Source organism: Engystomops pustulosus, chromosome 2, assembly GCF_040894005.1.
Source record: "Engystomops pustulosus chromosome 2, aEngPut4.maternal, whole genome shotgun sequence".
NCBI classification, from domain to species: Eukaryota; Metazoa; Chordata; class Amphibia; order Anura; family Leptodactylidae; genus Engystomops; species Engystomops pustulosus.
In genome coordinates this window covers 46,569,378-46,595,738 of record NC_092412.1, presented here as the reverse complement: position 1 = coordinate 46,595,738, position 26,361 = coordinate 46,569,378, and the positions used below count along the sequence as shown (strand labels likewise).

General features: G+C 42.2%; 1 protein-coding gene across 3 annotated transcripts; it reads left to right on the top strand.

Annotated features, from left to right (window-relative positions):
• The first annotated feature begins 3 nt into the window (after nucleotides 1-3).
• Nucleotides 4-24,798, top strand: PROSER1 (proline and serine rich 1). Of its 3 annotated transcripts, none has more exons than XM_072134454.1 (16): nucleotides 4-237; nucleotides 1,532-1,625; nucleotides 2,525-2,761; nucleotides 3,714-3,779; nucleotides 4,478-4,546; nucleotides 5,850-5,944; nucleotides 9,349-9,442; nucleotides 10,173-10,283; nucleotides 12,985-13,065; nucleotides 13,174-13,252; nucleotides 16,577-16,720; nucleotides 18,238-18,327; nucleotides 18,403-18,447; nucleotides 19,251-20,868; nucleotides 21,383-21,512; nucleotides 22,950-24,798. In XM_072134454.1, the coding sequence occupies exons 3-16, from the start codon at nucleotides 2,717-2,719 to the stop codon at nucleotides 23,070-23,072; spliced, it is 2,790 nt and encodes a 929-aa protein (XP_071990555.1). In that variant the 5' UTR covers nucleotides 4-237; nucleotides 1,532-1,625; nucleotides 2,525-2,716; the 3' UTR covers nucleotides 23,073-24,798. The 3 variants fall into 3 exon arrangements, with proteins under 3 accessions (XP_071990555.1, XP_071990557.1, XP_071990556.1); XM_072134455.1 differs by lacking the exon at nucleotides 4-237 and adding an exon at nucleotides 244-379; XM_072134456.1 differs by lacking the exon at nucleotides 16,577-16,720.
• Nucleotides 24,799-26,361: the final 1,563 nt, after the last annotated feature.

The following is a 26,361-nucleotide window of genomic DNA, read 5'->3' as shown; positions in this document are numbered from 1 at the left end:
TGCGATAACAATGAGATGTATTTAAAGCCCCGCAGTGTATAGACGGTTTTTTTTTTTAACTTGAGGTTTTAGCCTTAATCAGCTACATGTAGTTTGTATATAATATCACATCCGTGTGTGGAGAAGAACCCGTGTCCGTGTCCCGCGCTCCCCCCTGCCCGGGCCCCTCCGTGTTGTGTGTGTGACCCGGAAGCTGTGCGTCGTATCCTGCAGATTGTGATCCATTGTACGATCGCGGTAATAACCTGCTATGTGTAACAAATAGGTGATCGTTAACAGATCGGACGACACAATGCATGTCGGGCTATAGCCCTGTCTGCAGGTTTTAGCTGCTATATTGACAGCGCGCCTTTATCGGCCTCTATTCTGTAAACGGGTGGTAAGTGGTGTTAAACCCTGCACGGACGGTGCTAGTTATATCACTTAATATAGGGGTTTTCTAGACTCATGGAAATAAACTCTGCATGTGCATGCTCCCTTCTTGTCAGTGAATGGAGGCATCTTTGTTTACATCCAGTGGCTGCAATGTCATGTATAGGGCCAGCCCTGCTGTCACCTTACAAAGGGTAACAGTATATCTAATCACGGCCATGCACTGGGTGGTCTTTACCTTAAGTTTTGTTACAATGTGTCAGTGCAGGTAAAGCAGTTTTGACACTTTTGTTGTGCTGTTGTTGTAGTAGAGGGAGGGATAGGTCGCTTATAACCAAAATCACTGCATCTGCTTCCGTATATGGTGATATGGACGCATATTAAACCACAAATGCTAAAAGGAGATCGTCAGCATGGAGGGAAGGTGCATAAGACCTTTGCCTGGTTTGTGTCTGGTTGTCCAGGATTTGAAAAACATGGCTAATTTCTTACATGAACAGCGCCACATGTGACCATGAATTCTGTTCTGTTCTGGTATTGCAGCTCAGCTGTGTAGCAGTGTATGGAGCTTAGTTGCAGTACCACACACTACCTATGGTCAGGGGAGGAGCTATTGGCTGTAGAAACTTGCTATGTTTTTCAGCCCTTTTCCATAGGTTTTCAGATACTGCACCATACACATTGCATGAGTTTTATAGTGGTTTTAGAGGTATTATACACCAGGGACAGGACAAATTTGACAGCCAAAGTCCAAAAATGTCAATTGCAGTTAAAGGAATGAAGGTTACAAATGAGTTCTAATAGGTGCTTGCCTATGTACTATAGAAGACAACACTTTCTCTCCCCCCTTATCTATAGTGCAACACAATCAAATTTTAGGACCGAAATGTCCTGTGATGCCTTATCGTGTCTCTAATGCCATGTACCGAAATTATACCATGGCTACACCATATTTCAGTTGAAAATAGCTAGATCATTGATCAAATAAATTAAGAACTGCTCTGCCCAGATGTCATCAAACTTGGAGTTGCAGTTGTCATGGACTGCACTAATCAGACCAGAAATGACTGAAATCTAACTAGATATGTTTAGAATTTATACCCTTTCCATATGGCAAATAATAATTGTCTTGAATGTGTGCCTTTATTTTTTTTTATAGGCACTAGTGTGCAGCATGATGTCTTGGGGCGACCGTTGATGAACATTTGTCTTGGCTCACGCGGAGCTGAAGAGTGTGACACAGTACAAAACAGGTAACCCATGGCTGTGTATTGCTAGTCCATTCTAAGACCCCATGCACGCAAACACAAACCCATATGTTGGTCCTATCCTGTGGACTGAGCACAGTATAGTGAATGGGAGTCCTTGCTTCATATTTCTGTATGATGTAAGGACTCCCATCCACTGAACTCCGTGGGATCTGACCGCACATGTTACCACAGACCAAGCATGCACCATGTGCAGTTTCTGGTGTGTCGTAGGAATCAGGAAATCACATGGTGTACATGGAGCCATAGATCTCCGTAAACTGAACTGTCTAAGAAATCCACCGTTCAGTTTGTTCTGCGTGTTAACCTGGGTGTCTATGTGGACTTTATGCACTCAGTGCCTACTGTCTGTTTTTTTTAACACTTGCTGGGCACTAGACACAATGGTAGAGATTGACCAGAAATGTCTGAGTGTAAAAGTGTCGTAGTTCCTCATGGCAACCATTGAGCGCTTAGCTTTCATTTTACCACAGCTGTTTACAAAATGAAAGCTGGGTTCTGATTGGTTATGATGGGCAACTAGAACAATTTTGCTCTCAGACACTTCTGATGAATCTCCCCCAACCTTACGTAATCAGCCAGTACCGTCTCCCACACAATCTCCAATCCTTCTGCTCTGATCTACTATCCGCTCTCTCACAACCGTCTCCTGTGCATCCACCCCCATACTGTACTCTGATACACTCCACCAAAACTTGTCAGACTTTCCCCATCTTCACACGTGGCGTTTGCATTGCGCTTTGAACAGCGGTAGAGAGGAGATTTTCCTCATTGCATAAAAAAATGCATCAAAACCCACCTATAGCATACAATAACCCCACTGCTGTGCTTCAGGTTCTCGTGGTTTACTTTATTATCTGATTGATTCTGTTTTTTCTTTTCAGATTGAAGCATCTTCTCAATGCATGTTCTACAGAGGAGACCGGCTACACTCAGAGACTATGGGCTTACCGCACATATAGGATTGTAGGCGCGCTCTGTAACACCTCGCTGTACAGGAGCCAGATAAGAAACGCAATCGCCTGAAACATTTTCGATTTTGGACTGTAACCTGTAAGGAGGAAAGGCTAACGATCATGGATAAGAAATCATTTGAGATTGTGCTGGATGAAGTTAGAAAGGTACACAACTTGCTGTTCCTGTCGTACGATAGTGGTGAATCTATATATCCATTAATTATACATTAATTTGAATGGAGCCATGCACATAAGGGTTTTTCGCGGGCCGTGTGGAGGCTGTAGAAAACTCAGGTCCTGTTCCTGTCTGTGTTTGCTGCTCAGGGCTTCCCATAGAAATGTATTGGAACTAAAACCGGAATCTGTAAGCCGCATGTTCTGTATTTGCGGATCAGTTGCTTCAAGGGGTTGGAACTAAATTTGTCAGCCTCACGGACCGATATTGCAGACATATGGCATAGAAATGGATTACACGCTAATAACATATAGATCACAAAAAAAAACGTTCCTAGGATCTGTTGTTTATGGCCCAAGAACAGTCCAGGTAGCCTTAGCTAGAGGCAGGCGGCGCACCTTCCTTTGAAGAGAGACAGTCAAACAGGATAGATCTGGGGTCCAATAATCCCACTGAACAGCTAATGGTGGGTTGTCAATGTTAGAGGTCTAGAAACTCCCCTTTAAAAGGATACTGTCATTAGGGAGGTCATTTTTATCTGAATTCAGATTCCAATAGCTTCTGGCATGTTCATTTCAGAAATGTCTGTCAGCATTATGGATAAATTCAGTGATTCTTAATGGATTATTTTACATTACTTGGCTCCTAGCCAGCAGCGTGTGGTGTGTCCTCGGGTGGCACGCGTTGTCTTCTCCTCCTTAGTGAGGTAGGATGGAGGAGAAGACAACCTGTGCTACTTGAACAGCCCACTCCGTGCTCCGGGACAAAGGCATTTTTTTTAAATGAACATGTCAGAGGCTTTTGGAACCTGTCTTCGGGGGTAAAAATGACCTCCCTTTAAACCTATTTTAATCAGTTTTGTAAGGTAGAAGAGACCGTCGCATATGAACTACATAATCAAGATGTTGTGCTAATTTCTTCTGTCTTCTTTCTTGTTTTCAGGCTGTTGTTACAGATTATAAAGTCAAGGCCTTGGAGCATGTTCATGGATATTTTTCCTGTGAACAGGTGACGTAAAATCCTCTTACATGAGCGTTTTATTAAAGCATGTCTTTAAAGGGGTTACATTAAAAGGGGTTGTCCAGCTTCAGCAAATTATTGCTTGTGTAAGGACAAACATTTTGTTATGTTCTATTTTAAAAAAAATGACTTCAATAAATTTTTGCATTTTTATTACAATTTATGCTCATCTCCTTTTTCTATTGGTTGTGTAAGGACAAGTTGTACAATTTTCCAATATAGTTTCTGTATCTATTCATGTGGGTTTTCTACATCTCTGCTCACTGTCATTCATCAGGAAACTTCATTGTTTACTTCCTGCGGATATAATCCAGTCCTTGGTCATGTGATGTCACACAAGTGCACGGCTCGTTCTATCATAGAGAGTGATCAGAGCTGTGTGATCTAACGAGCTGCGCATCTGTGTGACATCACATGACCAGGGATACAATTAGCTTTGCACCTGTGTGACGTCACATGACCAGGGATATAATTGGCTTTGCACCTGTGGGACATCACATGACCAGGGATATAACAAGCCCAGGATAATCATAAGGCTCAGTCATCAAGCTCAACGCAGTAAAACTGCAGGGGGTTAAGACTTGTAGTTGTAATATTGATCATAAAACCCAGTAATATAGCTGTGGGGTACATTACTGATAACCCTGCATGTGAGGATATTAGGTAACCAAGTGCCTTTCTTGTAGGTGGTGGAATTATTAAGATATTTCTCCTGGTCGGTCCCTCAGCTAAAAGCAGTGAAGGCGATGCAGCACGTAAGTATATTCCACACATAGTGATGTACATATAGATTCACTGGGGAGATGTACCCAGCACTTTGCACCTGGGATTGGTGTTAACCCTGCGCCTCCCATCACACCAGATTTTACAAGAGGCCCCGGCCCTTCCTGCCGTATGTAGTAATATAATATAATGTAATATTGCAGCTCTGCCTTGAGATGATACCTTCCATAGTAATAATCTTTATTTAGCGCCATCAAATCCCGCAGCACGCAACCTTTTCTCCACATTCACTGCATATATTTTGAGCTGCCCCTTTTGGTGGCTACTTGAGCTTTTATTCTTTACTTTAAAGTAGTTAAATAGTAAGCATTAGTATACCGTTTATACTCGAGTATAAGCCGAGTTTTGTGCTGAAAACTAACTCTGCTTATACTAGTCTATAAGAAAAAAAAATTAACATTGTACTCACCTTTCTGACACTCCCTGTAGATCCTCTTCTGCTTCCGATGCTCCAGTGCCTCTTCGGATCCTCTTCGGCTCGCTCCGCTCCTCTTCGGGTCTCCTCGTGATGCCTTCGGCTCTCAAACAATTGCGTTGGCAAGTGGCTGACGTCATTCTATGAGCCGGCGGAGTGCGAAGACCTGAAGAGGAGCAGAACGAGCAGAAGACAGAGCGATCCGAAGCAAGGAGAAGACCTACATTGGGTGTCGCAAAGGTGAGTACAAGTGTCAATTTTTTTAATTTACCACAATGGGGCTGGCGGGCGCCAGGCTGTGTGCTACGGCGGGGGTGGCGGGCGCCAGGCTGTGTGCTACGGCGGGGGTGGCGGGCGCCAGGCTGTGTGCTACGGCGGGGGTGGCGGGCGCCAGGCTGTGTGCTACGGCGGGGGTGGCGGGCGCCAGGCTGTGTAGCAGTGACTGTATTTTTCTTATGGGGTTTTTATTTTTGGGCATGAATTTGTTGAACAACATATCTATAAAGCCCCCGAGATGCTTTTTCTAGTATACAATTTACATTTACAAGTTACATTAAAGAAGCTCTATTAAGTGCACCATTTCAGGATATAGTGTGTACTGTTATAGATTTTTCAATGAGGCCCTATAAATTCTTCTTATCCCCTTCTCCGCTCTTGTATGGGGTTTGTAGCCCATCAATGTACACAGAAGTGTCCTCATATACTACTTGCTGTTGCTCCGTACAATGTGGCTTGCTGTGTTAGGTGCCGAAGAGGCTTGGGGAGCTTGGTGGGCACCCTTCTCTACTTTTTGTAGTCTGAAATGAATCTTTGGGGTTGAAAGAAAACATTATTTCTAACAATATCGTATTTCCTGTTAGAAAATGGTGGCCATTCCTGCTACAAAGGTTGTGAATATCCTAAACTGCTTCACCTTCACGAAGGACAGACTGAGCGCCCTGGAGCTGCTGGCTGTGTAAGTGTAGACCAATATGAATAATTTTATATTATGACCCATACACAGGAATGGATTTACACCTTATAAAGCACTGAAACTGGATACATAAGTATGTAGTATAAAGTGCAGGAATTAAGGCATAAACACGCACTTCTGCAGCTTGTGGAGAAAGAATAGCCATATGTGAGGCCTGCACCCTACAAGTGCTCCCCAACCATCCCTCTTTTGCAGTATTTAAAGGGTTTCAGCAAATAATTAATATGGTTTGCGTAAGGAAAAGTTATACAATTTTCCAATATACTTTTTGTATCAATTCCTCATGGTTTTCTAGATCTATGCTTGCTGTCCTTCTATAGGAAACTTTTATGTTCGCTTTCAGTGGATAGAAATCTGTCTATGGTCACACAGGTGCACAGCTCATTATATCACACCGCTCTGATTACTCTGCGTTACTAACAAGCCGTGCACCTGTGTGACATCACATGACCATGGACAGATTTCTATCCAGCGGAAGTAACCATAGAAGCTTTCTATAGCGAAACAGCAACGGAGATCTAGAAAACTGTTTATGTAACTTTTCCTTACATAAACCATATCCAATTATTTGCTGCAAGTAGACAACACCTTTTAAGCTCCTCTATGCCATACTCAATGTTTACTGTCCTTTTTGAAGGCTGTGTAAAGTCTGCTCAGCTCTATAACATGCTGCCTACAGGTAGGACACTATGCACATTCTGCTCAGCTCCTACTGCTCTATAACATGCGGCCTAAGATGGGACACCATGTAGAATCTGCTCAGCCCCTCCTGCTCTGTAACATGCTGCTTGCAGATAGGACACTGTACAATCTGCTCAGCTCCTCCTGCTATATAACATGCTGTCTGCAGATGGGACACCATGTAGAATCTGCTCAGCCCCTCCTTCTCTATAACATGCTGCCTGCAGATAGGACACTATGTACAACCTAAAAAAAAAAGTGTCTATTACATGTGTCAAGACAACCAAACCGGTCAAATAGCATCAGGAGCAAGTACATTAATTATTACACATAAAACATTTAAATATCTACTATATTTACCCTTATTGGTTTCTGTAATACTAGTAGTTCTGCTACAGGAGATGTATGTGATGTAATGATGGAGAATCGACCTTGTATGTTGTGACAAACTCTTGCAGCATACTAGGAAGAAGCAGGTGACCCAATCTGTGGCTGTTTGTCCAGACTAATGTACTTACCTACAGGTGTATCTGCAAGCTGATGCTTAATAGAATCTGAAAAATGTGTGAAAAATATCTTAATATGGCAGCTATGTCTCCCCAACTTGATTAGGGCTATGTCCATGCGTCACCAGAGACCTGATAATTGGTGCCCACAGACAACCAATCATTAAAGCTCCTGGTTTTTGGATGCCCATCATTCAATATATCTGATCAATAAATAATAACCCTTGTTATCTCTGTAGTATATAGCATGGTGTGCAGGGGGTTCTGACCTCTTTACACTTTCATTAACTCATAATGCTCCTGGTAATGATGGCAAATTGACAAGGGAGATGGCAGTCTCCAAAGGGATTATTATACATATTATTTAAACATTCTTACACCTTTCCAAGTCAGAAGACAATTACCAGAGGGACGGGGTCTAACAAACACGGAGGCCATTAAGTGTTTCGTTGTTTACAAAGTCGACTTGTGTAATTGCAGCCTTTCCCGTAGAGATTGCGGTGTGCGTCCCCTATGATTATCCGCCTGTTATGTAATGATTATTACTATTCCTTCAGCTTCCTGTGCTGCGGATCCTTGGACCGTGCTGTGCATACCAGGCTTTCCTTACTTTCCATACCTATATGTAACCTTTATGTTCTCCTGTGAATTGTCTAATCTAGTCACCATGATAGAGCGACTGAATAATTTTCCTATCCCGGGTTACCTCCACTTCCATTCTTACCTCTGATTAGCGCCTCCTTATGCGTATGACCCCCATTCTCTATAGTGCTGCTGTTCCCATTGTCATGATTTGTTTGGGTTCCCAAAGGTGAAACCCTCAGCAACCGACCTGTTATATTGAAACATTTGGTATATATATAAAAAAAAAAATTATATATATATATTTTTTTTTGGGGGCTTTTCAAATTATTCCCCAGCCAGATTAACCCTCCTGACCTGTTTAGAAATGGAGTGATCCAGTAGGCCCCTGGGCGACAGAGCCTCAGTTAGGCCCCTTTGCAGTGAACTCACATGGTGACATTAAAAATTCAGAAACTAAAACAGTCTCCTGTTCCTTATGTGAGGCCCCCCAGGAGCCCTGGGCCCCGGCACTTGCCTAGGTATGCCCAGTGCTGGTGCCGGCCAAGGTGTGAGGTAAAACTGTTTGAGTTGCCCATGGCAACCAATTAGAGCTCAGCTTTAATTTTATAAACTGCTGTAGTAAAATGAAAGATGAGGTCTGATTGGTTGCTATAGGAAACTAGAAGATTTCGTCGTACACTTCTGATAAATCTCCTCCTTTGTGTATGTGCTGGCGGCTCTATTTATTTTATATGGGACCATAGAAGTAAATGGAGCAGAAGTGGTTTTTGTGATCAGCGAGGGTCCCAGCGCTTGGACCCCCCACAATCCGCACATGAACTGATTATCCTGTGAACAGGAATCCAAACTGGAATCCACCAATACTAAAGGTTTCATAATGAATTGTACAATATCTTTACCTTTTTCCTGAATTCTCTCTCAATGTACAAGTGAGTGTTGTACACACTGTTCACAGGATAACAAGTGACCTCCGGAGATTTCTGTGCTCCTGTGTTGTGTCCTCTGGGGATCCTCCTGACGTCATGTAGTCTCATCACTCCCAGTGCAGCGCCTCTTCCATCCATTCCTCAATACCGTGTCCTGTTCTGTACTTCATGTACCATAGTCCGATATTGCTATACTACAGGCAAACGACTAATTCTGAAGAAATTAGAGGGTGTGTTTTCCCACCTTACAAAGTTATGGCATATGACTAGGAAATGGATGTTTCACAATATTAAAATTTAGTTTACTTTGTGCAACATTATGATTCTCATTACCAAAAACTCCACCTGGAGGCTCTTTGGACCTATTGTTGGTTGAGTCAGTCTATGGATACAGCTCATACTATAAACTTCCACTTAGTCAGAAATATGATAATATGATGAAATATTATGTAACAAAATATTAAATTAAATGGGATCAAAAAATTTTCATGTTTGAAGTAAGGAGATGATTTTGCAAGTATAAATGTAACATATTAAGTTTTATAAAAATATATCCTTCGTATTGAAAGGCAAAGTTGACATTTCATCCAATGCCAGGCAGCTGCTGGTAAAGTGTATAAAACCAGGGGGTGCTTAGAATGATTTTATGAGGATTAAAATCTGGACTAATTTTTTTTTTTTTTTTTAGGAATATTCATGATGCATCAAATTATAAACCAATTGAGGATCTTTTTAAAACGAACCTTAGTGAGAAGAAACGCTGCAGAAGAATCCTGGAACAGGTATCTAAGTGGGCTTAAAGGAGATCTACCATCAAAATAAAGTATGATAAACCAGGGATACTCATAGATTCTGACCCTGTGACTGTGGTCATCTTATTTTTGTTGTCCATGACCTCCCTCTAAAATCAACTTTTAAATTTATTCTAATGAGCCATTACCAGAGCCCCTCTGTGCTGTAGATACACAGGTTGTTACACTGTGTGCTGAAACTCCCTCTGTTGCAGTGATATTATATAAGGCAATTAGAGGGGGTGTGACGAGGAAGCAGTGGGAGTGTAACATTCTGTGAAGGCATAGCACGGAGAGGCTTTGGTAATGCCCCCAGAGCTGTTCAGCTTCATTAGCATAATTTTAAAAGTTGATGTTAGCATGTAGGGGGATATGGATAACAAATATAAGCTTACCACAGTCACTGTGACTGGATCTATGAGTAATGCCCCTGGTTTATCATGATGGATTATGATGGTAGATTTCCTTTATTAATTTGGATGTAATTTATAGTAAAAACAAACTCTAGAGACTTGGCATATTGTCAGGGAAATCAACTAATGTCTGTTTGGTTGAGGTACATGACAGTCCCGTCTGTCTTACTGTTAACAGGGCAGAGGGAGGAGGCTTCTGTCGCACATCATTGTTTTTCAAGGAGTTTGGTCTATAGTGGGTCTAATATTTATAGTGGTTTTGGTTTTTCCACATGCTGACCTCCGTATTCTCACCTTTTTGCCCTTAGGCTGTAAAAAGAGGCTGCAAAGCCCCCAACGCTATGATCTCTTCATGTGGGATGATCCCTGGAAATCCATATCCGAAGGGGAGACCCAGTCGCTCTTATGGAATATTTCCTGTAAGTATAGTGTGACACAAAGGTGGTATGAAAATCCATGTTTAACATGTCACAACAAACTGTGGCGGCCATCGTGATAACAGCTCATATTGTTCAGGATGTTTTACCGATCAAAATACAAGGTTTTATTAAGGGGGTATTCCCATCTGGGCATTTTCATTTAATTTCATTCATTTGCCATATGTAAACATTTCTTCAATTGGATGTTATTAAAAAAATGTTCCTGTGTGAAGATAATTTCTCATAAATGTAGTCATGTTGTCCCTTAGAAAGAGATGGCTGTCTCGGATACGACCACCTCACATTTTGGCAGCGGCGGACAGACATGCGCTATTGAGCCCTGGATACAGCGATCATTACCACAGGACGGCTGTGGGACCTGCAGTAACTCCCGGACATTTCATATATAAAAACTTTTTTGTTTCTTTGTGCAATCCCTCCAGCAGAGGTGCCCGTATCCAGGGACACAGTCTTGTTTCTAGGGGACCATATGATTACATTTATGGGAAATTATTGAAGAAATGTTTTTATACGGCAGATTAATGAAACTAAATGTGACTGCCCAGACGAGAATACCCCTTTAAGCATGTTCTATGGGAGTCTTGTAAATCGACAAGCACTACACTACAGTATCACTGGCACTCCCATAGAGAGGCAGGATGTGTTCACAATCAAATTCATTGGTGATAACAGGGATCACCTTGCGATTGGTGGGGGGGCCCCATCATTTGGACCTCCCACTAGTCAGATTGTTCTCCCCTTCACTGTGTATAGGGGATAACAATGTACCTTGATACAACCCCTTTAACCCCATAGCACAATAAGACGTACCCTTACGTCTTGCTGCGCATGGGGGAGTATGAAGAGGGCTCTCAGGCTGAGCCCTCTTCATACTCACCGGGCATTTGCTTCATAATGAAGCAAACGCCCGTCGCTAACACCCGCGATGTTGCAGGATATGCAAAGGTGGGGTAGCAAAGGCGTGCGCTACTTGTGCCAGCTGTATTCTAAAGGGGTCTTTAAAGACATTCCAACAATTACGGGAGGGGTTTGAACTACCACAGTCTTGGTTCTTCCAATACTTATGGTTGAGACATGCCCTACAGACACAGGCTCATTTGGGTTCCCTGGAAATAGGATCTATTGGAGTTTTGGAGGGGATGGTTAAGGCGCAGGGGACTAAAGGGATAATATCCCTGCTGTATGGTTCTCCTGCAAAGGTACTGGGGGACCCTATGGCTGAGACTAAAAGGAGATGGGAAGAGGAAGTTGGGGAAATATCGGAGGAGGAGTGGACAGAGGCGACGAGTTCTCCTATTACTCTATCAATGAAAGTTGCACAGAGAAGGTCCCAATTGTTCTTAATACACAGAGTGTATAGGACACCACATGTACTATGGAAAATGGGATTGCGGGAGGATGCGAGGTGTCCCCGGTGTCCAGAAGAGAGATCAGATGGATGGCATATGTTTTGGTCCTGTGCAATACTAGAGAGCTTGTGTAAGGAGACGGAGGATTTTATAGATAGTGTATTACATAATTCTTCCTCACGATCCTAAGGTTGGATGTGGAACCCCCAGGGCTGGGAAAGGAGATATCTATGACCAATAAAACTATATGGATGGAGGTAAAAGTTTATCAGAAAAGGAGTAATCTCAAAAAATTTGAGAAACAGTGGTCCGAATGGGTGGAGTTTCCAGGGTTGGCAACTGAAGAACTGCGGAGAAGTTGGTCTATGCTGAACCTAGCGAGGGCATTGGGGCAGTAAGGGGTATTCTGTTATATATGAGACTGTATAGGATGTGTGACGATACAGTGGATTGAGGGAGAGGGGACAGACCAAAGGGTTATGGGAATGGGGGAGTGTGGGGGACCTGGGGAATGTTATGCGTTTCTAAATCAGATCATTTTATTAATCACTCCAACACATTTTCCGTTTACAACGATTAGAACAAGACTTAACAACACCCTCCCATTCTCCGGTACAGCAGTACAAAAGTCTACATCATAGTATGACAATGAGGCGATGAGTCCATTCGAGGTTTTGGAAATTTACAATCAGATAACTTGATATATTCCCCTAGGTATTCATTCTTCCCTCAGTCATACAACTCTTACCCACAAGAGCATTGGTAATCTTTCCGGCCATACTTAATACAAGTATAATATGATTATCCCAGGAGGGCAGAGGGAGACGGTAGAAACCTAGAGGGGAGACCCGGTGTCGCAATCCACGGACCCCATATGGTGTCAAACTTTTTCATGGCTTTCCTTTTCCTATATACTCCTTTCTCTAATCAGATTACCTCCATTGAGGCGCTCCTTCAGCTCTTTGATATTGGGGGGGGGGTAGGGGGCAGCGGCTGTATCCATTTGGCTTCTATTAGCTTTTGAGTCTGATAGAGTATGCGAGACATACCTATTATGTCACTTGTAATGGTCATGTCCTCTTCCAATAGCCCCAACAGGCATATCCGTGGGGATGCTTCCAAACGGGGGATGTTATGCGTTTCTACTAGCATACATTTGTATTAAGATGTACTGAATGGTGGATCTTTGTAATGTGTATTTCTGTGTTCTCAGCAAAAGAAATAAGTTTCTGATTTTTAAAAAAAGAGGATGGGGGAAAATTCCATTGCAATTAAACAGCCATATAATTTGGGGATAAAATTATTTTTTTATTATGATTTTTTTTTTTAAGGGAACCCCAATAAAGAAAGAAGGAGAAGAGAGCAACGAAGGCAAAGGTATTGCTGCCAGAATTCTTGGGCCATGTAAGCCGGTATGTTGGGACAACTTAATTTTTATTCTGTTTTTATCACCTTACATTACAGCCCAGTATATTTTTCAAGTTTCATGTCATAAACCTGTTTAAAATCTCTCACTGCAGCCTCCAGGCACATATAACCCGCACAGGCCAGTGCCGTATCCGATCCCACCGTGTCGCCCCCACCCAACTATTGCTCCAAGTAAGAGAAGGGCTATTACTTTCTTGAGTTGTATACAAAATATAAGTCGGGGTACAAAATTGACTTTGTAAATTAACAATTATTGGTAAAAATCACGCTGCCTAATACATATATTCTCTATTAATCTATATTGTTTTGTTGAGGATTGCAATAATCTATCTTGATCAATAACAATATCGCTAAGCATGTTGCTTAGGCCTGTGACTCATTGCCTTCCTCTTTTCCTCTTGTCACTTTCTCTATCATCCTGCGTCTGCCCTATCTATACGTTCTCTGCCCCTCTTGATGCATGCTTTTTATATGTACCCACTTTCTTTATTAGTACTAGGAGTGGCCCTGGAGCTCCGGGACCTTGTATGTTCATATGCAACTGCTGGGGGGGGGGGGGGGTTGGAAATAGTGAGTAGTCATTTATTCCTCCTACTATGGCCACCCGCCCCCAAAAAGACACAGGCCCAGATTTATAAAACTGTCTGTTCCATAAATCATGAACAAACTGCTTGCACATGTATTTATGTAGTGTTTGCGCCAGTTTTGTATCGTGGCTACATTGTGTCTGCTGCAACAAAAAAAAAGGGGAGTTCTGGTGCCTAATCGCGCCGTGCACCGCATTTATGTTGAAATTGTGGCACAAAAAACAATTAAACTAAGTGCACAAAAAATAAAAAACTGTTGCACTCAGTTTAAGTGCAATTATGGTGTGCAGGGTCCAACCAAATTTTAGGCTTCATTCATACGGATGTAAAGCTGGAAAACATGTCTTAAACATTGGTCTAATCTGCCGGGGAGCACCAGGAAAGAAGAGCTCATTTTATGGAAGCTTTGCCAATTTAAGCTGCTTTGCAGGCATGTGGATACTTACAGCCATTGACACTCCAGGATAGGATAAGGAAAACATTGCCTCTTTTTTTTTTTTGGCTTCCTTTAACACGAAACATGACTTGATGAACCCTAATGACATGCGGGATTAAAGCCAAACCAGTATATCTATTATAAAAGGAACAGATTCCCAACTGTAGGAGCGGCTATAAGTCTCCACACATAAGGCGGCCTTAATTGGAAAAGTCTCAATAAGGAGAACTCCCACTTCCTGACCCTAGTCAGAAGCCTCTTACTTAGCCAAACCAGTTTCCTACGCTGTACTAGAGATGCAACCACGTCTAAACAGTGTTCCTTCTGGAGTAGATAAACTGGTTTTCCTTTAATCCCACATCATGTCATTAGGCTTCCTGAAAGTCATACTTTGATGGTAAGGGGGTAGCAAAAGAGGTGCAATTTTCATTATTCCATCCGTATCTACATATTTCAAACTGTCCAGCACCGTCATAGATTCCTATTCTGCTCAAAGTCCAGATCATCAGAATCCAGGTCCTGAAAGATGTAGCAACCTTAATTCTGAAGTCCCAAATTAGAAGAATGACTGTGATCCTATGCTACTGTACATTTAGGATATTAGACTCTTGGTTGTGACAGAACTTGCAATCTCTGTATTCACACATTCACATTATGGTAAATCCTCTACTTCAGACTTAAATGATTGGTAGCTTATATGACTTATAGAGTTCAGATATTTGTGAAATTTCCTTAGAACCGGAACTTGTCTTTTATATGGAACCGTTGATATGTCTTCGGTCAGTAACTACTTCTAATTCCAACCCTTTGTAATTCTTTTTTGTGTGAACGTACAGCACTGGGTGGTAGGAGACATACTTGCCACAACCAGCTGGTTTGATATACTTGTAACCCAGTTCTGAAAAAGGGTGCAATGGTTTATAGTAACTTTTTTGGCTTGTATTGTTTGCTGCGGTCCATAAATGATTTGCATGTAAAGCGCCTGTTGCTTTAATCTTCTCAGTTCTTTGTAATATTTTGGAGGTGAAGGTTTTTTTTTTTTTTGCACAGCCAAAGGATGTGTGACTTTTTGGTTCCTAGAGACACATTCCCGTGCTTATAAGGAAGCTTGGAACCAGTGTACAACATACACGTCTTATGTAAATTTTGTAAGGTTATATTTATTTGCATAATTAAGCCCTTCCTATTTGAAACAAAAAGTTATTATGGCAGATTTCTTAAAGGTGTTTTAAATAGGACCTGTCACCCCCAAAAAATACATCCACCAAATATGTTCTCCCCCTAATCCTCTCCCCAGCCCCTTATATTTATTCAATTTTTATAAAAAATTTTGTGTGCCTACTTTGTTTTAAATGATCCGACCTCTTACCACATAAGAGGTTGGATCCCTGTACAGGTCCCCTGGCAGTTGGCTGTATTCAAGAGGGGGCCGATCGGCACACCCCCTCCACGCCCCTGTCAGTTGGAGACCTTTAAGAATAGCCGGCAGCAGCGCATATATTGTGCATTCACTGTCGACGCTATGTGGCGCACTGACAGTGCCGGCCGCACCAAACTGACAGCGGCTGCGCCACACTTATTCACAGCATCAGTTGATGCTACAATTTTCAAGTACATGCCCTTCTTTGAGAAATAGAGCAGACCCGTCCGAAATTTTGTCGAATTATCATCGCCTAGCATTTAAATTGGTGACATTGCCTAACCTTTTGGAATCCAAAAAATAAAATTCTGAACAGCTAGGTGATGTGGTTATTCAGCCAAGCGCCATTCTAGAGCTGCCCTTTTTGTGTAGACAAGGTCTCTTACTGCTCTTCCTTCTGCTTGTAAGAGCTGAGAGGGAAAACCTATTACAAGCAGGATTCATGTCCGTTTTCTTCACATCTGTATCCTTGCTTGTCCATCATGTCTTACCCCTAGCTCGGACTTCAGAGATGAATCTTGTAACAACTTGGATAAATCCTTTAGTTTTACAAGGTGAAGGCAAAGTCCTGTGTTGTATTTGGGTGAGGGCCATAATTGTCACTAGAGGGCTACACACAGGACAGATTTAAAAATATATATTTTTAGCATTATTTTTTCCTTCTATCTTTTGCAAGGTCTCTTTGCAAAATTATAAATTATGCTTTTTTTTTTTTTGTTTTATAGTATTGATTTGTGATATAAGACGAAAAAAAATTGATCAAAATACCTAAAGTTAAAAGGTACCAAAATAAAAAGTGGTGTGAAAATAATAGCATTTTTTATAATTTTTGACCTTGCATAGAGTGCATGTGTCGGACATCATGGTGACCGCCCTTATGCATGCTCCTTCTGTGTCACCTGATGGGACAATGAGGCAGGGGAAGGCAATTCTTCGTTAGTCCATAGTAGGGATCCAGTGTGAAGCAATGTCCACTTTTGCTGTATGGGATGCAGGGCGTGTAAAAACTGTCGGGGCTCTTGTTTTGTTTTTCTTGCTCTTCTATCTTTTAGATGGCTATGGGAAGACAGTGTCCGTAAAGAAGGAGCAGTCAAACTTAAGTACCTCGGGAGAAGGTCAAAGTTTATCAGAAGGGGGAGGGTCAACAAGCCTTAGCACCAGTTGTCGTGATTGGGCTAAGACAAACGAGAATAACAGTAACTAAATTTATTCTGTTTTCTGCAAATGATCCTTTTTTAATTCGCAGCATCACATGCTGACAGTCATTACATGTACAAGGAGGGTAGAGACATGAATGTTGGAATGGCATAGGACTCACTGCGCGATTCATACAGGACTGTCTTTTGTTTTATTCCATATTTTTGCTTTTTATTTCTTTTATTTGACTATTATTATAAGGGCGTAACGGGCATGATCTTTCATTTAAAGGGCTTGCCCACTCTCAGCCAATAATAGTTTGTTTAATGACAAGTTATATAATTTTTCATTATACTTTATGTATTTTCACGGTTTTTTAGATCTCTGCTTGCTGTCATTTAAACAATGAAGCTTCATTGTTTACTTCCTATGGATATATGGTCCCTATTCGTGTGATGTCACGAAGGTGCACGGCTCATTGTATCAGAGTAATCGGAGCTGTTATAATGAACCGTGCACCTGTGTGACATAACATGAACGTAGTTATAACGAGCCGTCCACCTGTGTGGCATCACATGACCAGGGATATAACGAGCCGTGCACCTGTGACATAACATGACCATGGTTATACGAGCCGTGCACCTGTGTGGCATCACATGACCAGGGATATAACGAGCTGTGTGACATAACATGAACGTAGTTATAACGAGCCGTCCACCTGTGTGGCATCACATGACCAGGGATATAATGAGCCATGCACCTGTGTGGCATCACATGACCAGGGATATAACGAGCCATGCACCTGTGTGGCATCACATGACCAGGGATATGACGAGCCGTGCACCTGTGTGACATCACATGACCAGGGATATGACGAGCCGTGCACCTGTGTGGCATCACATGACCAGGGATATGACGAGCCGTGCACCTGTGTGGCATCACATGACCAGGGATATGACGAGCCGTGCACCTGTGTGGCATCACATGACCAGGGATATGACGAGCCGTGCACCTGTGTGGCATCACATCACCATGGACAGCTTTCTAACCACTGGAAGTAAACATAGAAGCTTTCTATAGCAGCACAGCAAGCAGAGATCTAGAAAACGGTGAAGAAAGTATATTGGGGAAATTTTATAACTCTTCATTACACAAACAATATCAACTATTTGCTGAAAGTGGACAACCCCTTTTAAAGACTGTATTGTAGGCCGTTTAAGGGAAATATGAACAGTATACTCGCATGCAGGTCATCGGTCATATAGGTTCTGCTGTAACAATAGAGATGTTTTGAGAATATTAGCTTCTTCTTTTCGTCCACATGCGGATCAAGTTTATTTTCTTTGCTTCCTTTCTGTTCTATGACTATTTTGTTGATCATCGTTGTCATCCAGAAATCGTGTCGCCATTATTACTTATTTTTCTAGTCCCTAATAATATTATTGTCAATGTGAACAACGATCCGTTCACATAGTGCTGCAGAGAGCCCCAATCTGCATGTGTTTGGGGGCAAATCTGAGATCCAGACTACTACTTGCTAATATTTGGTGGATTTTAATGTATTTTTCTTTGCCAGGTGCATATGTCAATGGCGCTCTCATTCCAAACTTGGTTCCTGGAACTTTGCCTCCTGCATATTCCTCTACTCCAACTCCAGCAGCCTCAGGTAGGATCGGTAGAACCTGTCCTTAGGTTTCACACTTGCACAGTATCTTAAAGCAGTTGTCTTGTGTTATTGTAGGAAGTGAAGATCCTGCTGCTCAAGGAAAATCTACTCCCAGTCAAGGTAAGGAAAGTGGTTATGCATTTGGGGTTTAGGTGGGGTTCCCCCTTTTAACAGTGAGTTTTGTATAATGATTCAATGGTTGTGTAAATAGGGAAATCTTATACAGGCGGTCCCCTACTTAAGAACACTCGACTTGCATACGACCCCTCGTTACAAACGGACCCCTGGATATTGGTAATTTATTGTACTTTAGTCCTAGGCTACAATAATCAGCTGTAACAGTTATCACAGGTGTCTGTAATGAAGCTTTATGTTAATCCTGGTTCTTACGACAACCCAACATTTTTAAAATCCAATTGTCACAGAGACCAAAAAGGTTCTGGCTGGGAATACAATGATAAAATATACAGTTCCGACTTACATACAAATTCAACTTAAGAACAAACCTACAGAACCTATCTTGTATGTAACCTGGGGACTGCCTGTATTATGATTCCAGGGGGGTTTGATGAGAAAGTCCAACCTGCCCAGAACATTAATAGCTGAGGTTGGTAAGATTGTATATATGATTTTATCGCCACGTCCACAGCGGCACATGAGGAGCGCTCACCATAAATAATAAACCTTTAGAATAAACCCCTCATTTTACCTCTGTTTTTTGTTTCCTGTTCCTCGGCATGCTGGGAAACACTGCCAGTGTGCTCTCTGGCTCCTTGATGTATGCTGCAAGACTACAGTGGGCATCCCCTTAATATTCTGCAATGGGAGAAGTCGTTTTCCTAGGACTTTAGTAGGACTTCATCCCAACATGTCCTTTATATTGTTTCTATGACACTTATTTTTATTTTTATCTACTTTTACAGCCGCTGCTGCACCAGCGAACCCTCTTGCTTCTCCGCATGGAAGCAATTCTTCAGCTACCCCAACGCCTGCTGCAACACCCGTTCCAGCTCCTATCGCTTCTCCTGCTAAATCGCTGAACCCACCATCTACACCTACAACTCCACTTTCTGGAATGAATCCTCTAACAGCATTTCCAGGGCAAGGTCCCTCCTCAAAACCATCTACCCCTACTCCAACAGTAATTAAAAGTGCTCAGATGTCCTCTGCTACACCTATACCAACAGTGAGCACCCCCTCCACCTCCAGCCCCTCATTATTCCCCGGTCACTCACCTGCAGCCATTCCAACCCAGCCAAGTTCCTCCACACCATGTGCTAATCCTGGGCCAACCGATGTCATGTCCTCCATGTCCCTTCCAGGACTTCCATATTCTGCCACATCATCTACAACCACTGTGAGCAATGCTATGATGCCATCTCTATTTGCTGGTCTCCCGTTGCCTCTAAATCCAGCTTTTCAAGGTATGGCTAGCCCGACCCTGTCTGATATTGCCGGAGCTGCTGGACAAATAGGCAATCCCTTATTGTCTGTTTTAAAAGGATTTTTGTCATCAAATGATCAAGGATTAATGAATTCACCTTCAATTCCTGGCTCTGGACTATTGCCATTATCAGGTCTTCCAAATGCTGAATCTGTGTCGACAGTCAAGTCTTTCACTCCTCCGTGTTCAACTCCAACCCCTCAGAGAACTGGTACTCCAGGAACGTCTATATTTTCAGGCTCCTCTTCACCTTCATTAGCAAATTCCATTTCTACTTCTTCATCTATCCCAGGACAACCTATGTTGACCACTCCGTCTCCCCTTAGTTGTGCATCTATAGGTCCACATACCCAAAACACATCCATGTCGGAACAAAATCTATCATCTTCACCATCTGCAGTTAATCTCATGGCCAAAAATGAAACGGCGAGTCCTTCACCTTCGGCTTTCAAGGGTCCGTCACGTTCAGCAACACCTTCTCATGGTGGTCTAGGGTTACCCCCAGTACTAGGTCATGTTTTTCCATCAGCACCAAGCCTGTCTAATACAATGAACCCAGCATTGTCAGGGCTTTCATCACTCAACGGAAATCTAGGAAGCCCCAACCTTTCTTCATTGGCTTTGGGCACCTCAGCAGCAATGCCTCCCGTTTTTCCTGCTTTCACATCCTTGTCCAATGGATCACCATTTGGAAGTAGCCCTGCTCTTACTCCATCTGTTCCAATGCTTTCATCTACCAGTACGAGTGCCGCAACTCCACCTTTAACGTCAGCGATGTACCCCGGCCTCTCCTCACCTGCTGCAGCAGCTGCTGCTGCAGCAGCTTCTCAGTTTCCCTTGAATCTATCCACTGCAGTCCCTTCACTGTTCTCTGTACCCCAGGGACCCTTGGTCTCTTCAAATCCATCTTTTCCTGGATTCCCAGTCTCTAGTACGCCACCACTGAACTCTGCTCTCCCCGGTCTTCCATCCTTCCCTGGACTCCAGCCTCCCTCAGCCGTTCCTCCAGCATCCGCTCCATCTCCAGCATCGGTTCTACCAGGATTCGCCTCTGCCTTCAGCTCAAACTTCAACTCTGCCCTTGTGGCACAAGCTGGGTTAGTAACCAAACACTTGTATTTTTTTGTTATTCTGTATCTGATTAATGTTTTGTCATTGGGACCTTTTAAATTTCCACCATGAGCAGAATTGGAAGGCAAAAATTATTGTATTTTGTCAGACCTGTTCCTTTTGTTGTTGTCAATTTATTTTCCAGGAGAACAATCTTCCCCTCTCCATCCTGAAAACACATGCATGCTCAGCCAAGTGTGCAGGTGTATTTGGCATGGGAAGGAATAGCTTTTGGTTTACATGATATTTCCCATAGATTGTAGTTGTTTCTTTCTGGCTTCACACCAAAAACGAAACACGGTGGGAACTGCTACAGGAGCTTGTGGTATGTTCACATATATCAGTTTCTATCTGTTTTATATCCTCAAATTGGGATGAGGTTGAAGCTTGCAGTTTCATTCAGTGTGCTGAGATGTCAACCACGACTACAGCTGAATTGACTTCTTTTCCCCTGTCGGTATTGTTAAGTAGCTTATGAGGTTTGTGTTTGTTTTCCCGCAGGCCTTCAGCTTTTCCTCTTCTGTCTCTCTCCGGTCTTCCTGGATTTCCCCAGAGCCCTTCCCAGTCATTACAGGGGCTCCAGCAGAGCGCAGCAGCAGCAGCCGCCGCTGCACAGTCCGCCTTATTACAGGCATGTATATTCCATACCTTTTCCTTACCTAGAGATGAGTCTGCTAAGGCACATTGTGCTCACATTGTTGATTCAGTTAAACCGTAGTAGTAGACCCAGGTACCTACAGCACATGCACAATAAAACCAGGGTGCAGCAACATTTTTTTTCCTGTTTATATACTGGCAAAAAATGAAAAAATATAGGGAAATTTCGAACACTGAACTGCTGTTCCCTAAAGGAAATCTACTATTAAAATCACGCATGATAAACCAGGTACACTCACTCATTGATCCAGGCACGGTGTTACCCAAGCCCCTCCATGTTGTAGCTTCACAGGCTGTGCAGGAGCATCTCTCCCTCCCACTGTGTAAGATTAAATCGGTGGAGGGAGAATGGAAGTGTTGAGGAAGCAATCGGAGGCTGTAAAAGCCTAAAGTCTGTGAAGCTACAGCATGGAGAGGCTCTGTTAACACCCCCAGTAGCCTTTCTAGCTCATCAGCATAATTATAAAAGTTTATTTTAAATGAAAGGAGGCCATGGATAATAAATATAAGAAGATTACCAGTCACTGTGACTGGATCTATGAGTAAGGGCCCATTCAGATGGACGTGTCTGCCGCAAAACAAATGTGTCCGCAACCCCTTTTTTTTTTTTTTTCACATCCGTATGTCATCCGGGCTGCATACGTGTCATCCATGTGCTGTCCATTTGGAATCAATGGGTCAGTATACCAGCCATAAAAAATAAAAAAAAAATAAAAAAATTAAAGCATGTAGACCTCTCTCTATGAGCCCTATCATGCGTGATTTTGATAATTTCCTTTTAAGGGCATCTGCCACCAGGATGAATGACTGTATGCAAATGAGACTGAGGGGCTCCAGGCTTTAAGGTGTTAATGGAGCCTGGAGCCCCTCGGGTTCATTTGCATACTGTCATTCATTCTGGTGGTAGATGCCCTTTAAGGACATGTGAGTGGTTGATTGTCCCAAACCTCTCTGACTGGTTCCCTTAAAGGAGTGTATCACATTACAAAATGTGAAATATTATCAAAAATCACTCATTCTAAAACCATAGCTTGGACATCCAAAAAAAAAAAAAATGAATCAAAGCGGCTTACTAACGTTTGCAGAAATAAAAAGTGAAGAAAATGCATATTATAGTGAGCGACATATTGCCCAAAATACTGGAAGTCTTGCCCAAAAATGTAGGAAATTACAAAATCTTAGGAGTTTTATCAGCGCTTTGCAATGTTTTATGAACAACTGTCCCTGAGTTGTCCTGTAAGTTACCGGCTATAGTGTTCAGGACTCCTCTGTAGTGACACATGTACTTTCTGGAGCCATTGCACCTCTCATCTAACATACCCAAAATATTCTTCCCAGGAGCCTCTGTCTTTGTAGATTTGCTATGTCGTTGCTTAGATTTTATGCTCATTGAATTTTTCTCTGTCCCCAGGCACATTCAGCGTCTGCTCTGGAAGGATTCTCCGCACAAGCGGACGCCTTTGCCGGATTCCCTACAGGACCTGGTACACCCTTCCCGCTCCAACCAGGACTGCCCCAGCGCGGCTGGCAATAGTTGGAAGTTGTACTTGTCCACAGTATTTTAGCGAGGTTTCATTGTGTCACAGTTTTAGGGTCCTTTTTAGATTCTGTATTTTTTTTTTTTGTTACTTTTAAACCAGCCTGATCTCTGAGGGTTTTTTATGGTAATGGGTAGGTATGTAGTTATGCAGCGATTACAACCACATTAGCTAAGGGTCTAATTTATTTTTTACATCTTTTTTTTTTTTAGTATTTTTTTTATATTCCTTTTAATTGATGAAATGTAGTATACCTCACACCTTTGTGGTGCGTTTTTAAATAGTTTGTATTTTATTGCTGAAGACAAAAATCACAGAAATGTTACAGGTTTAGTCCTAGTTTTTAAAAGAGGTCTGTATAGAATCAGTGTTTTATATGATTTATGTGATGAATTTGCAAGTATCCTGCCAGATATTTGCACCATATTACTAGTCATAGGTCACACAAGGGACATGACTATGGACCACTTATTTTATATCTAGTCAACACTACAGCTTCTCATAGAAATAAGAGTCTATTTCTGTCTATTTTCCCCTAGAAAGACAGTGAAACTTTTCCATAAGTCCAGTGTATAATGTGATTGGCTGTCTTGATTAATTAAGACCGCCCCCGAGGAGTTTCACTCTATAACAACTTGTAGGGACCAACAAACCAAGCATTGGTTAATACCACTGGCCATTACGTTGGTATCTTCCATACCTTAGGGCAGGGGTAATCTTAATAGATGTTTTTTCATAGTTTGGTTTCCACGAATGCTACGATAGATCAGGTGATGGACGGTTCTAATAAGATCTTATGAATTATTAGGAACTACAGTAAGGACTTGTAGCTATATGTATAAAGTTATAGCTTTGTACCTAGTGTAGTGTTTTTTAAACATTTGGGTGGTGGCTGTCATCATATCAACCACTGGGTGCATGTATTGATCCCCTGGCACTCCTGTGGTACTGTATGTCCTGTAATGACCCTGGTTCTGATCGTTTTTAGAACCTGGATGGATAAGTATTTTACAATATTCAGTGTAATTCTACATTGTAGTAGATGTCAGGATTACATTGGAGGTAGCAGTATTATCTATTGTACAATAGGGGAAACTGCCAGCATAGGCCATGGTGCAGTATCCATCGTGTTATGGCCTCATGATATGACATCATAAAGGAATTGGAGGATTTGTATCACAGGGACTATTATATACATATAGGGGGGGATAACAATCTGATCTGTGGGTGTCTGACTGCTGGGATCCCCACTGATCATGAGAATGGACTCCCTCAGTAAAATGAAAAAGGGGAACCTTGTTTCCGTAAATGAATGAAGCAGTTTTTATGTGAAATCCTAGGTCTGCTAAAATTTTAATTAATTTATTGGAAAAATCCATTACAGAAAAAAAAAAAAAAAAGTTGAACTTGGAATCTGCTGATATGTGAATACAATGCATTGTGATGAAGATAATCTCTTTACTTCTGACATAAGACTTCAATCCGTTCTGAAAATAACGAGTTTAAGCGGTCCCTTTCTATCACTTCTATGGGAATACAGTCCATACATGCATACAGATGTGTAGATACTATACTGCGCTCACCTCAATCTATTAGATGTACTGATGTGCATGGGGATTTTCTGAAATCATGAAATGAACTATTTTTTAATGATTTGTGTAAAATACTTTAATTTTCATTACACATCAAGGTTAATAAATGGAAAACCTTTCCAAACATGAAGCCTGTGCCCAGTGTGTGCTCTATGACGTGTTCCTTATCAGACATCTGTATTTGTGATTAAATGGTGATGGTTTTATTAAAGCGAACTCTGTGTCCTATATGCAGACAGCATGTTATAGAGCAGGAGGAGCCGAGCAGAGAGGACACTGTACAATCTGCAGACAGCATGTTATAGAGCATGTTTTTGGTCGCACATATAATACAGGTTATCCCTCACTTAAGAACGCCTAGCTTAGAGATGACCCCTAGTTACAAACAGACCTCTGGATGTTGGTAAATTACTCTAATTTAGTCCCAGAATACAATGATCAGCTGTAACAGTTATCAAAGGTGTCCTCAATTAAAATTTATTGTTAATCCTGGTTCTTATGACAATCCAAAAGTTTTAAAATCCAATTGTCAGAGAGACCAAAAAATTTTTGGCTACAATTATAAAATGTACAGTTCTAACTTGCGTACGTAACCTGAGGACTGCCTTTACTGACCTTGGACACTTTACCTCATGTTTTTGTAATGTGTGGGGAGCAGGATATTCAGTAATTTACCAATATACAGGCGGTCCCCTACTTAAGAACACTCAACTTACATACGACCCCTAGTTACAAACGGACCTCTGGATATTGGTAATTTATTGTACTTTAGTCCTAGGCTACAATGATCAGCTAAAAACAGTTATCACAGGTGTCTGTAATGAAGATTTAGTGTTACTCCTGATTCTTATGACAAACCAACATTTTTAAAATCCAATTGTCACAGAGACCAAAAAAGTTCTGTCTGGGATTACAATGATAAAATATACAGTTCGACTTACATACAAACTCAACTTAAGAACAAACCTACAGACCCTATCTTGTATGTAACCTGGGTACTGCCTGTACATCTATTACTAGTTCTGCTCTGCTTTCTTGAGATGTAAAGTGAAGCCTCCTGTTTCTTACCTCAGCCAGACATTCCTGTCCATAAAATGGGCGCAGATGGAGGGTCATGTGATCTCTAAATATTCATGAACATTCTGCCAGGACTATAAGCATATCTCAAGTAAGACTAACATAGGGTCCTGGTAGGGTGATTGCTCATGGACATATAGGGGCAGATTTAGTTACCCGGTCCGTTCGCGATCCAGTGGCGCGTTCTCTGCGCTGGATTCGGGTCCGACCGGGATTCATCAAGGTAGTTCCTCCGCCATCCACCAGGTGGCGCTGCTGCGCTGAAAAGCATCTGAACGCGCTGGAGTTCACCGGGCCGAACCAAGTGAAGGTAAGAGCGTCCCAATCGACACCTTTCTTTTTTTAATGCGGCGGTTTTTCCGAATCCGTCGGGTTTTCGCTCGGCCACGCCCCCCTGATTTCCGTCGCGTGCATGCCGGCGCCGATGCGCCACAATCCGATCGCGTGCGCCAAAATCCCGGGGCAATACAGGGGAATTCGGCGCAAATCGGAAATATTCGGGTAACACGTCGGGGAAAACGCGAATCGGCCCTTAGTAAATGACCCCCCTAGAGATCACATGACCCTCCATCTGCGTCCATTTTATGGACGGGAATGTCTGGCTGAGGTAAGAAAT